Source organism: Gavia stellata, chromosome 3, assembly GCF_030936135.1.
Source record: "Gavia stellata isolate bGavSte3 chromosome 3, bGavSte3.hap2, whole genome shotgun sequence".
Classification (NCBI taxonomy): domain Eukaryota; kingdom Metazoa; phylum Chordata; class Aves; order Gaviiformes; family Gaviidae; genus Gavia; species Gavia stellata.
In genome coordinates, this window is record NC_082596.1 from 24,655,609 (window position 1) to 24,669,507 (window position 13,899).

A 13,899-nucleotide genomic window follows, 5' to 3' on the forward strand; every position below is an offset into this window, starting at 1 on the left:
TGTTTGCATTTGAAATCTGAACTACTACAAACAGCTGAATACCTGATCACAATGTTAAAACACTTCCAACTGTAATGAGTAACAGAAATAAAAGTCTAGTGGAGACTATCTTTCTGTGGAGTTGGGGTGTTTGGGGGGTTCTTTCTCCCCCATTTGTTGCTTTTTATTTGGTTGAGTTTAAAACAGAAAGAGCTACCTGTTAAGTTAAACACATCAAGCTTGCCATCAGTATATAACTTCAGCTTTTGTATCCACTCAAGGAAGAATGGAAACTGGTTCACAAAATTCTACCAGGTCTAGAAGAAAGCCATTTACTACAGGGCTTGCGTAGCCTGTTCTCTCAACCAAACAATGGTCTAAAACATCTATTACCAGAAATTACACAGAAATTTATTAATGATAACAGACTTAATAGTAGAATATGATAGAAGAGAGAGAGAGAAGTTTAGGGATGTATATGGAGCCTGGCATTTTTAAACCATTCTTTAGAAACACAAAAGTAGTGAGTACGTTACTTAAATACACTGTACGTGCTTAATGCTCACCAATATTTAGGAAACTTGATCAGCTTGCCATAAACAGCAGTACTGAATGAGGGGATAACTGGAACAGGGAAGCAGTACAATCCTTTACTGTCCAAGGAAGTCAGTGCTGCTTGAAAACCAAATATCTGAAACAAATTAAAGTGGTCAAAATTATACTATCATATGATTAGATCACTTTCAAGTTACTTTTATAACACAATATAGACTTTTTTTAAGTATACTCAATAAATATGAAATAAATTTTGTATTATATGTAGATAATTCCTTTTCCCCCAAACACAAAAATAACTAGAAAAATCTACTTAAAATAATGTCCCAATAGGAATACATATAAAAATATTTTCTTTGCTCAAAAACTAAGCGTTAACTACGCTCTGCTGAATTTAAAAAAAAAGCTGAATTATAATTTATCTACTAAAATACATATTCTATATCCTTTATATCTGCAGATTGCACATTGCCTTTCATATAAAATAAAATCACTTTTTGTAATTATAACACTGGCCTAAAAAACTAGTATTTAAGGAAATGAGAAGCTTCCCCTCAAAGCTTTTTTTCTTAATAACAGCACATAAAGAAAGGTTCATCAGAACTATTCTTTATGATTTTTCTCTGTTCAAAATGAAAAACAAATGGTTGTAGAGTTGACTTTTTAGCATGCTGTACCACCATTCACATAAGAACAGAACACTTCGGGCTAGCAAATAAACCCTATAAAAATCAAAATTGAAGTCCACATTTTGAAACACTGATCAAACAGCTGCTAAAAACTTTCTGAATAGAAAAAAATCCCCTCAAACTGAAAAACATACAGGTGACTTGCAATATTGCCATCCCAATCACTTTCAATGTGATAGAAGGTAAACATGTCACCCAGAAAACTGAAAGCTTGCCATGCAATTCTGGGACAGAGTTTGTTTTATGCAGATAGTAAGAATTCCATTGTTTAAATATCTATTAAGATATCAGCATGGAAGTGAATGGATAACTGAAAAATTTAGCAAAATTAACAGTACTAGTAGTAAATTTTAGATTTTAGTAGCACCCAAAAGGTTTTAAACTGCCTGAGCATATCTTAAAAGGTTGGAAGGCCTGTTTTAAAACTCTGCTTGAGATTTCACTTTTTCATTCTACTAAAATCTCAGATGGCAACTGAATAATCTCAAATCAATTTTTCAGTATCTTAAACTTCCCCCAACCTCACAATAAGAACTCCTCCCACATAACGGATCTTCAAGCTGAGAACTTTTAGAGGTTTTTCCTCTTATAATGAAAAAAAATGAAATTGTTTGGCAACAGTTTTTCACTGACGTGGTTTTGCTCTATCAATACTACTAGAAGTGATGAGTTTTCCTCATAACATGCTATCAAGTTTGTAAGTGTAATTCACTGCGATCTACATATTCGATGAGCATTATCCTAGAAGAGGGGAAAGGTTTCTTTCCAAATTTTTTTAACCCAGTCTTGCCACAAAGACCTTGGGGCTTCAGTCTGCATAGTTTCCTCACGTGAAGTTCTCTGTTCATGTTACAAAACAGTTGTCTCAGGTCAAAAGCAACGATCCCAAACGATGACATTCTGTGAAATGTGTTTACTCTATATCCTTTTGGATAAGCTGACAGCTTTCTCCTAAGACACCTGCTAATGCTTAGGATTATCTATACTTACATTAACTTTTTCTTAGCACACGGCAATAAGAAACAGCTCTCAAGCCTTCTTTTACCTTCAGATAGCAGTGTGAATAACAGTAATGAAGCAGGTTGTCAGATGGCTGGCCGAGGCTGCTGACCATGTGCACCAGTTGCTCAGCGTACATTGGCACTGAGTGCTCCAGGTTAACCTTATCCACCAAAATTCGGACGGAAGGTAAAGGCCGCGGGGGCTGGAAGCTTGAAGCATTTAACAGTCCACTTAAGTTCTAGGAGAGGGGGAAAAAAAACATGCAATTATTACTCTACAGATGTATTATCTACCATATTTACATATTCTTACCTCCACGCACACACAAGCAAATCTACACGTAATAAACTGTTTACAGATACCATGGCCTTATGGTCATTATAATACAAATCCTCAAACCTCTCCAAAATAATTTCTTCAAAGTTTAAAATTTATGTATGAACATTTTATCCATAATTGTCTTGGGTGTAGGTGCCCAGGCGCTGGCAGCGGGGGTGCTGCAGGGTGGCCTCTGTGAGGGGAGATCAGGGGCTGCCCCGTGCCAGGCACGGCCGGTTCCAGCCAGTTCCAGCCAGTGCTGCAACAGCCCCACCGCAGGACACAGCTGAGCCCATCGGCCAAGCTGGTGGCACCTCTGTGGAAACATATTTAAGAAATGACAAAAATGCCACCCAGGCTGAGAGCACTGAGGGGGAAGAAAAAGTGAGAAACAGCAGTACAAACAGCAAGGTCAGAGAAGAAGGAGGGGGAGGCGGTGGTGCTCCAGGCACCGGAGCAGATGTTCCCCTGCAGCCCATGGAGGGAACCACAGTGGAGCAGGTATTTCCCTGCAGCCTGTGAGAGACCACACCAGAGCAGATATCCACACAGCAGCCTGTGGAGGATCCCACACTGCAGCAGGCGAATATGCCCTGAAGGACACTGCAGCCTTGAGGAGAGCCCACACTGGAGCAGATTTTTCCTCAAGGACTGTGGGAAGGACTCACACTGGAGCAGGGGAAAAGTGCGAGGAAGAGGGAGTGGCAGAGATGAACTGTTATAGACTGACCACAACCCCACATTCCCCAACCCCCTGTGTTATGGGGGGGGAGGTAGAAGAGTCAGGGAATGAAGGAGTGAAGTTGAGCCTAGAAAAAAGGGGGGAGAGGGGGAAAGGTGTTATTTTGATTCTTGTCTTTGTTTCTCACTATCCAAATATATTTTAATTGGCAATAAATTAAATTAATTTTCCCCAAGTTGAGTCTGTCTTGCTTGTAATGGTAATCGGCAAGTGATTTCCCCCTCTTTATCTTGACCCATCCTATTCTCTCCTCCCTGTCCTGTGGAGGAGGGGGAGTGAGAGAGTGGCTGGGTGAGCACCTGGTAACTGGCCAAGGTCAACCCACTACAAGAATACACACTCAAAATATTTTGTTCTATAAAATATTTGCTTACATTTTTATCACTCCAAAGCACTATCACCATACTAAACTCATGCTGATTTAACCTTTACACTGTCATATATTATTATGTATTCACAGTCAAGCCAGACATCTCAGCAAAAATAAGATGCCATTCCAAAAAAAATAAAAGTCACAATTTTACACATTCAACTATATTTTTCACAGTATCCATTAAAATGAAGTACTGTATCCAGCACAAGACAGACATGGACATACCAGAGTAAGTTTGTTGGAGGGCTACCAAAGTGGTTAGGGGGTTGAAGCACATGAGCTCTCAGGAGAGATTAAGACAACTGGAGTCATTCAGCACAGAGAAGGCCAAAGGGAGATCCTACTGCTGTCTACAGCTACCTACTGGGAGGGTACAGAGACTCTTGTCAAAGGTGTACCGTGAGGGGATGAGCAGCAGCAGACAAGCTGAAACACAGGCAATTCCAAGTAGGTCTATGGGAAAGCTTTTTATGGAATCTCTGTTCTTGGAGCTAATTCAACATTTGACTGGACAACCCCTTGGAGCAACCTGCTGTACCTAGGCTTGCTTTGAGCAGGATGTTGGACTCACAGAGATAATCTCCAGAGATTTCTGCCAATCCAAATTACTCTATGAATCTAAAAGTTATTAAACTTGTCTCAAAATAGGACAGTAAGTTGATGTATGTATGACTTTCAATCTAAAATTCAAAATTATTATTTTTAATAGGCCTGGCTTCACTCAGGAAACGTAAATTGAAACTCAAAGTAAAAAAAAAAAAAAACAACCCACACACAAACCCCAAAAAAAACCCTACACACAAACCCAAAAAAAAAAACCCCACACACAAACCCAAAAAGTTCACTTGATTTCAACTTGTTTGCCTCAAACATACAATAAATATGGGGCTGTTCTCCCATTATAAAAAGACCATCTGCCCATGCCCATAAGATGAAAAGCACCACAATCCATTGGGGCTTTCCAGGCTGAAAGGAAATAAAGGAAATAAATGCCATTAGGCACCTGGTAATGTCCCATTTTCTAACATTAGAAGCTTCTGAATGTATCCTAATACATCAAGAGATAACACATTTGTCACCAGTTCACTCACTCCAGCCACCTTAACTGAAAATTTAAGAAAAAAGATACATACTCCTTAAGAACACTCACCAAATAAATGGCACATGCTTGAAATTTTATACATGTTGCAGCCTAGAGACTAGTGATCCCAGTGAGGTATTAATGTGTACACTATTATGTGTATTTCACTTCACCAATGAAAATGGTTACACAAGCACGCTACAAGAAATGCCATAAATTAAGACTTTCTGTACTCTGTCCTCTTGTGCATACACATACAATCTTAAATCACATAAACATGCTGTAAATAAGCACATTCTATGAGAAAATACAGCACAAGTTAGACAGTGCTCCCCTAGTCAGCAGGTATCTATTACATTATGGAGATAATTTAATGTCATGGTGCCTTCCATCACGTAATACTACTCAAATCCGCCTCTAAAAAAAAAAAACAGGGTAATAAACTTTTTCAAATTGTTTTTACCTTTCTTACATATAAATGCTTAAAAAATACTAATAAGGTTACTTTCACAACACTTTCAGAATATACAACTTCATCTCCATTTCAGACAGGAAATTATCATTGAAAAGAAAAGCTGATACAAAAGTAATTCATTAATTCTAGCAGTCGGTTTGAATGCCAATTTTTGAACGTTTAGCATAGCAAAGTACTTCATAAATAAAAGCCTAACTTCCATTGCTTTAATTGGAACCACTGATACTGAGAACTTCCACAAAATACATCCCACTAAAAAAGCTCATCCTCAAGTACAAGGAACATGTATTTAGCGTCCACTTGTGAAAAACACGTTGGAAGTGTTTAATATAAGATGAAAATTCCTTGAAATTTAATCAATCAAGAATTTGGGGGTTTGGGGTTTTTTGTTTGTTTTGGATTTTGGTTTTGAGGGGTTTTTGTTGTTGTTGGTTTGGGTTTTGGGGTTTTTTTTTTTTTCCTTTTCTTCCCTTCCTTTCCCTTAGCCATAAAATACCTTCCAGTCTCTGCTGCAAGAAGTAAACCTACTGCAAGCCTTCCTACAAAACACTGATTCATCCCTACAGTACCTCAGTTTTGTGCACTGAGGAAGGAGTTCTGTAGGAATAAAACTAGTACAGGATTCTTTAGGTGGAGTTATACTACATATATCCAGAAGACAAAACAAATCAAGGCTTTTGGGAAATTTCAGTTCTGGCTCTCTGAGCTAGTCACTCAGCAGTTAAATGCTCAGTCACAGCCAAAGTCCTGATGGTGTCCTGGCTGGAACTAGTACACACAGAGCTGGCTGTAAACATTTATGAAGTCCCTACTGAGCCTATGTATTCAAAGATTTCAGACTTGACCAGGTTTGGGAAGGCCTGCATGACAAAATGATAACAGGTACTCTTCTGATCAAAAGGTTTCCATAAAAAAGTTCAAGTCAGAGCTACTTCTTTTTAATCTGCTTGATGATATAAAATCTTTTTTCTTCCAAATTCTTTTTTCCTACCAGTACACGACACCTTCAGTTTACAAGTCTAGCTAGTCACCACACACCACTCATCTGAAAGGAAGGCTCATGAGCACCAAACTCATTTGGAATTCACTAATACATCTGGCACATGGAATAACAGCCCAGCGAGAAAATTTATATGAAATAGCACATGCTGATGTAAAGAACTGAATAAATAGCTGTGCATACATACCTTCTCACCCATGATTATGGGCATCAAGTGGTCTAGTAAATTGAATTCTGCCACAGGGATTATAATTGTACACTTAAGAACAGTGAATGTTGTAAGTCGAGTGGGAATGTACTCCTCCAATGATGCTCCTTCTGAGACTGGCATAGTTCTATTTCCATCTATAATATCTACAACAAATCAAGATTACATATGTTTGATTAAAATATATAAAATATCTCCTACAGTTGCTGTTTCAGAAATGGTTAGGGACTAGCAAAAAATGAAAAGCATTTCCCCACCACCACTTCATAGTTAATGATTTTATTCCACACTGGTTCTATCCAAGGCTAAATGCAATCATAACTGGATTTTCCATACTTTGAAATCTGTAGAGCTCTCTTTCAGAAACTCATCTTAACAGTTTACTATAGCTTGTTTCCATGCGTATTTATTCTGTATAACTATTATTTCAAAATAATAAATACATGCCAACAGGGATACTTTCTTCTCTAAGACTCCAAAATTAAGCTAGAGTTGTCAATTAAATAAGCCCTCCTTACTCAACAAGAGGCTTGTGAATGAAAGAAATGGCCTCCAAAGTGTCCGAAATTATCTCAGAAGTATATCCAACACTGATGGGGATATTGCGATTAATTTTATTTTTATTTTAAATTTTTCTCTTTGGACTCAAAATCCCCTGACAGATTTGGCGTTTAACTATTTGGAATCTGCATCTTCAAGAGCACTGAATTTGGTTCGGTTTAATTCCGTATATTTGCTTATATGCAACAGGAGCAAACCTGGCTTAGTTCTGCTGTATGGCTCATATTCATGTTCCAGAGCACAAACTATCATTTTCATTATCCGGTGTACCGCACTGCTATCCAGTCGAAGATTGAGTGGGCCCACAATGAGGCTTTTTGTAGACATCTCCTGAACATTTCCAAAATCTTCACTCTTTACTGAAGAAAGGTCTTGCTGATTCCCAGAAACTACAAGTTTTATAAATAACAAAAAATTACACCAAACATTTGGACATAATAAAATTTTTCATCAGCTACTTTTGTTTCAAATCCTGTGATCATGGACTTATAAATATACTGAAAATACAACAATGTAAAATGAACACATAAATATACCATGACTAGTTCAACATGTTTAAACAAACATTATTCCTGTTTAATGCAGAGCAAACAGGGCAAGATTCTGCCTTGCCTCCAAGCACAGCACAACTTAGGAACCTTTCCATTAACTTTGTATCTCTTGAGCTTGAGACTCTCTGAAGGCGTCCAAACTGTCTCCAAACTTCTGTGGCAACTTAACCTCAGGTGCCAGTGACAACCGCGCTGTTCAAAACTTTCTACAGTTTATAAAAAAAGATATCAATCCCAAACAATCAAGGAAAAGGTATGCTGCAAAGAAACTACAGATATGGGCCCTTGAAATGCTAGCTGCTGGTACACAGCCTAGAACAGCGATGAGAATCACATTCACTTATATTGTCATAAACCAGACTGACCCTTCCTTCCATTCACTGATGAGGTAAAGCATGGGCAGCGAGAATGAAAACTTTAATCATGATGTCTCAGACCATTTTTAGAAGGACCGCCACAAAGATAAAAGGATGGTTTAGTCTCTGCATCCAAAAGATCTATGACCTTTGTGCTCAGAATGGCAACTACTGTACCAATTAAAGTACAGTTACCATTTTTCTAATACAGATGTAGGGTAATGAGGTAGATTGAAATCACACATTCACTGCATACAGGCTACTCAGCAGCTATCAAACAGTATGACTACATTTCTCTAAACAAGCATCTTGGAAATTCTTATGCGAATTCCAGAAGCTTACATTTTCCTGTTACATATGACTTGTAAAATAATACCCTCACCCCTCTAAGTTTGTTAGTTTGCAGAATTTCACTCTTTTTTTTTCCTAATAAAATATCACTTTGACAGTGTCTTCATTGCTTTGACACAAGCACTAAACATAAAATGTCTTGCTAACCATTACACAAATGTACAGTATTGACGAAATAAGCATCAAGATTAAATGGATTTTGAGATGACTTAACCTATAAAAATGAAAAAGTTCTGAGATAAAATCATAGGATGACAGTTTAATTCATTCAGTCAATCTGGACAATGCACAGTCCCTAGATAGCACAGTAATCCATAATCCACCTGGTCAAACCTGTGACAAATAGGAAAGCCAGGAAACACACAGCCATTGCCATGAATTTCACCTTGGTTTCCACAATTTAACACATCTGCAATTGCAGAGCTGTCCATTTGATATGTTCTCCTTGTACTCATGATGAAGTCATGCCACAGAAGCCAAAGTCTGTGTAAGCAGTGGACTGACTTCTTCCACTATGATCCTTCTCAACAGTAATATTTTTCAACTGATTCCCAAGCTCTTATCCAATACGGATCTTGTACACCTACTCAGTGCATGATGGATCCCACTCCTTCCTCTTTTCACCCATCTGCCCAGATGCAAATCAACCTATTTCCTTCCATAAATCCAATAACCTCCTGCCTTTCTGTTATAGTAACAAACTAAACACACCTGTAGAGAACTATGGCCCAAAACCACAGGAAAATCTGACAATTCCAAATTCTTGTTACACCATCTTCCTCACTGACACAATCTGTCCCTACTAACATAAATGGCAAGACAAGCTCAGCTCATCAGACTAGGCAGTGGGAGCTGCAGCTGCTGCAGACAGTTGACCTACCCACTTTGTCAAAGAAACCAGCTGGAAGAAAGCATGTTTTATTTCTGGTTGCCTGAGAGGAACCTAGTCATCTTTCACCCTCTAGGGGAACACTCCCCTTTTCCCTCCCTCCTTTACTGTACTCATTCAAAACAGTCTTTTTTAATGGGGGAAGTGAGCTTCGGGGAAAAGGATGCAACAATAGGGTTTTTTTCCCTTATGTTTAAATCATACTCTATTCTTACTTCTAAGCACTGGTGAAGAAAAAGGTCCCCAAATAAACTGAGACTATGCCGAATTTGACCCAGAGCTGGCCTAATTCTCTGCAGGCCTTTACAGGCCTATATACTCAGCAGAAGAATTACCATTGTCCCTAAAAGCCCAACAGAAGTTGATGGTGAAAGCATTTATAGCCTCTGCTTCCCTTGGCGTTTTGTTTACCATTTCTGAGAAGAAGAAAAAAAAAAATGAGAGATAGATACTACCTTGTAAAATCTATTCAAATCTTCAGATGGAACTGAAGTTATAATCTTTTTAATAAACCCTTAAACAGCCAGCATACAGCCTGCTGTCAGGGTATGCTTTATTTTACATGCAGTTAACACACATTTTTGTCCTTCCAATTCTACACAGCATCCAGTTCAGATGAACAGTATTAAGAAGTGTAAAAAACCACAACCTCATACAAAAAAAAAATATCAAGGCCAAAAGCCTTTAGAATTATTAATAGCTTACCTTTTCAAAAAGAAAAAAACCAAACGTTAGTTGATGGTTAGACTTGATGATCTTACAGGTCTTTCCCAACCTTAGTGATTCTGTGATTTGTATATATTGTATGTATATGAATAACATACTGAAGTGACAGCATTTATACAAACCACTTTCTGGAATAGTTCCATTTCATTCAAACTAAGTGCAAAGAGAATGCTAGAAAACCTATTGGTTCTACAGAAATAGGTGATCACAGGCTACTTTTGAAACTTCGCAGATGCGTAAAAGGTAAATAATTTCTTATCACCCAGTACTCAGCTCTCCGTAAACCATATATCTAATTCTAACTGACAAAAAAACCCCAAACTTAAGATGAGAGTGCTGCATAATAAACTTGCCACCAAAATGGATAGGCACACATTATAAACAAAAGGAACTTCAAAAGTACACCCTGTTAGGTCTGTAGGGCATGCAGATCGGTGATCAGGGAACTGATAGGCTACCTAATATTTCAGGGAAATTACTATTTTGTATTGAAATACAAAGCAAAAAAAACAGAAAAAAAAGTTGGAAGGGAAGGACAGGCAGAATTTCAAAATAAGACTACTCTGCATGACTATCTATCTTGTTTTCATTCAAAATACTTGAAGTGATTAATGCATTTCTGTAAGTGACAGATGAAACTCCTGAGGTTAATGTTATCCATGAGGCACTTGCGGTTTAATCAGTAATTGTATGCTTCGGCAAAGGCTAAAGGGGCAAAAAAGGTGTCAAACCAAAATTGCCCTGACAGATAAAAATCTTACAATCACAGTAACAGCCTCCTATAACTTAAGTTGTGTTAAGTATTTTAGGGGAAGGCGGTGTGCACTGATTGTAACTAAAAACATAGTTAACAATGTCAAAACAAGAAATAATAGAATGTGAGCTTTTACATAAATCCTTTCATATAAACACCACATATTAAAAATGTAGCAAGATTTATATTGGTTTCAAAATCTTGAGGTATTTGTATCTTTATTTCAAATGAAATAATTTACACCTATTTGTTCATGTTCTATTTAATAATGACATACTTGACGTGCAATACAGAAAAAATAGCTAGAAAATAACTAGCAGAAAATGTCACATTTGTTTTTCGGAGGAACAAAACTATTTGAAAATTTAAGGTTTTAAGTTCTTGATTCTAAAGCTATAACAACCATTTGAACCATTAATTTAAAAATTAATTACTCTACTCATTCTTTTATGTAGTCAGGTAGCTGAAACTAGAGGAGTAATACTGAAATAAAAGCACACAGCAAGGCTTGATAGGAACCCAAGATACATTTTGTGAGGTGTTTTCCTGGTGACTGATGCAGGAAGTAAAAGCCAAGGCCCTGAGAAAGCAAACTGAAGGAAACAGAAGAGAAGCTGAGGAGGGGAAAAGGTAGTCAGAAAATACCAGTAGCCTGGCCTTGAGGGAAAAAAACTCAAGTGTTTCTGAGTTCAGCAATTTCTGAAAAGGGTTAGCTACAGTCAGAAAGAGATATGTCATTAAATCCCTTGTGCATTCAGAGAAACAAGACAAAATCAACTTTGAAGGCAATAGCATGATTTATTTCTTTTTATAAGCTTTGCACGATCCCTGATCCCTCCTCTAACCAAACTGGAAGTTTTTCTTTCCTACTCCTTTTATACCTCATGTCCAACAAGTCCAGAAAACAAAAACATTAAGAGTCGAGAATTCTCTTACATAGAGACAAAAACGTGCAAAAAAAACCACCCAGATGAGTTGGACTAGGTAGCAAGGACAGAAAAACATTCAGTCACAAAATAGCAAGAAGTTTCTAAAGGTTGTCCGCAGAAATAGTGTTCATGATAATAAATACACAGGTGGGGAAGAAAGCATTATTTAGGCAATAAAACTGCAGAGCAGCAGCTGTAGATGACAATCTTCCCAGGGGTGGGGGGAAATAACATTGCAATTCAAGGTAAGAATATCTGTATAAAAATATATACATATTACTTGCTGATACATTAACTCGTTTGTCCTGGCTTTTGTGACACTCACAACACTAGATAAACTTACTGCACTGAATCCACTGTATTGTCTCATATTTAGACAAGAACTGATAGGAATCTCAAAAATTACTTAGAATTAGCCAATAACTATGTGTGCATGGTTTAGGCTAATGTTTGCTCACAAAATTGTTCAGATATGTATATTTAAAGATTAATTCTCCACACTATCTCTCATCCTTGCTTTTTTCTTCATAGGACAAAATGACTGTTTTTCATCTTCTACAACAAGTACATGGTCAACTTCATTCTTCAACCAGGTTTCTCAAACGAATTTTTTTTCTCCCCCAAAGTCAAAAATGACAACAACTTAAAAAAAAAAAAAGACATCATACTTTATGAACTTCACCACGGCTACAAGAGAATTCTTTTCAGTTTAGCAACTGACTACAAAAGATTTCATTGTGATTACTTATGTGGGGAAAAAAAAAAAAGGAAGAACACCAACAATTAACAACTAACCAAAACAGCTAATCTCAAACACATCAATGAAGATGAAACCATTTTAACGATGAACCTGATGGCAAATCTAAGGTAAGTTAGAGGACAGTTGGTCAAGGATCAGCTGGGCATGAAAAGTCTTTGTTTCTATTATTTAGCAGGGTAAACAAAGAAAAAAAAGTTACCTTTGCCACTGGTGCTTTCCATTGTGTACAAGTAATCCATGTAGAAAGCCCCAAACCTCTGCATTCCAGCTATCTCTGTGTACGTCTCCTACCAACAAAGCAAAGCAAACAAAGAAAACGTTGTATAAGGAAAGAATCTTGAGATTACCAACTGATAGGTTGGTATGAGAGAGATATATTCATGTTTGGATTTGTGCATCAACACACGAAAAGGCTTATCAAAACAAAAAGACAGAGGTTATCCCAAAGAATTCACCTTTCCGATAGGTAATGTAACTTCTATTTGAGGCCACACAAAGGCACATCCATAATTCCAGTGGACATGCTGACCAATTCATCAATAACATCTAGTTAATTAGTACCTTTAATGGAGTAAATATTCTTCACTTGACCTCTTGCTTCCAACAGATCTGCCTAATTAAATACACTGAAAACTGAAGCTCATTCATTCTGGCTTTTTTATTTAAGGAATATTGTGGTATTATCTTTAAACAGTAGGAAACTTATTAAGACTTTATGCCATCATTGGGATTTATACATAACATAATCCATTATTACATAGCACATTTGTTCCCCTCTTGCCAAAAAAATAGGCAAATCATAAAAGCAAAGACAGCCCAGGGAAAGAATAAAGCTTAAAACTAAAATACACTATGAGAAATGTTTGAATATTTATAAGTACTTGTGATTTAACTAATTTAATTTTTTTATGGGATTCTTCAGGGTTACACGTCTTCATCAGTAGTACTAAAAAGGTGAAAGCAGCAAAATTTAAAAGAAATTAGATATATTTAAAATTGTAAATGGCTTACCTGTAAAATAACACAGAGCATAGAACTCCACCTATGAACACACCTGGAAAGGACCACCCTGGTCATCGCATCCAGTCTTTAATAATTGCAGACAATCAGGGAATAAACTTTTACTGCACAATTTACAACAACAGAGACTATAGGTGACTGAAAATTTGTCTCTACCAAAGACAGAATTAGAAAGACTTCCTCTAAGTAGACAAATATAGCACACAGACAATAGAATTAACATTGCCCAAGATCTGGTTTCCAAGAGAGCGCTGCTTGCTTTGAAGACCATGAACTACTTACTGGTTGGGTTTAAAGAAGTATGTGCTGGTAAAGCTTGACCTTTTGCTAGCATTCTCTCATATCTGTTTTTCTCTGCAGGTGTTCTGTTGTTAGTGCTTTTGGAAACTATGACATTAATTCAGCTTTTGGGGCAGGAGGGGAGTTTGAGGTTTCTTTTGGACATGTTTTTGTTACTTTTTTATTTTTAAACACAAACAGCTTTTTGGAGTTTTTTTGGCCACCTGCAAAGTAGGATTCAGTTAAACACAGCAAAGTAATGAAAATCAGACCTCTAATAGTACATAGATCTAAATAAGCA

The 13,899-nt window shown here is 37.1% G+C and overlaps 1 protein-coding gene across 1 annotated transcript in view; it reads right to left on the minus strand.

Annotated features, from left to right (window-relative positions):
- VPS13B (vacuolar protein sorting 13 homolog B) overlaps positions 1 to 13,899 on the minus strand; it is a 490,950-nt gene that overhangs the window by 401,257 nt on the left and 75,794 nt on the right. Inside the window, exons 11-15 of the mRNA XM_059815701.1 lie at positions 12,499 to 12,586; positions 7,181 to 7,372; positions 6,402 to 6,568; positions 2,269 to 2,463; positions 546 to 670 (exon numbers count right to left, since the gene is read on the minus strand). Of these exons, the coding sequence (XP_059671684.1) occupies positions 546 to 670; positions 2,269 to 2,463; positions 6,402 to 6,568; positions 7,181 to 7,372; positions 12,499 to 12,586 (767 nt within the window). The remainder of the gene's footprint in view (positions 1 to 545; positions 671 to 2,268; positions 2,464 to 6,401; positions 6,569 to 7,180; positions 7,373 to 12,498; positions 12,587 to 13,899) is intronic.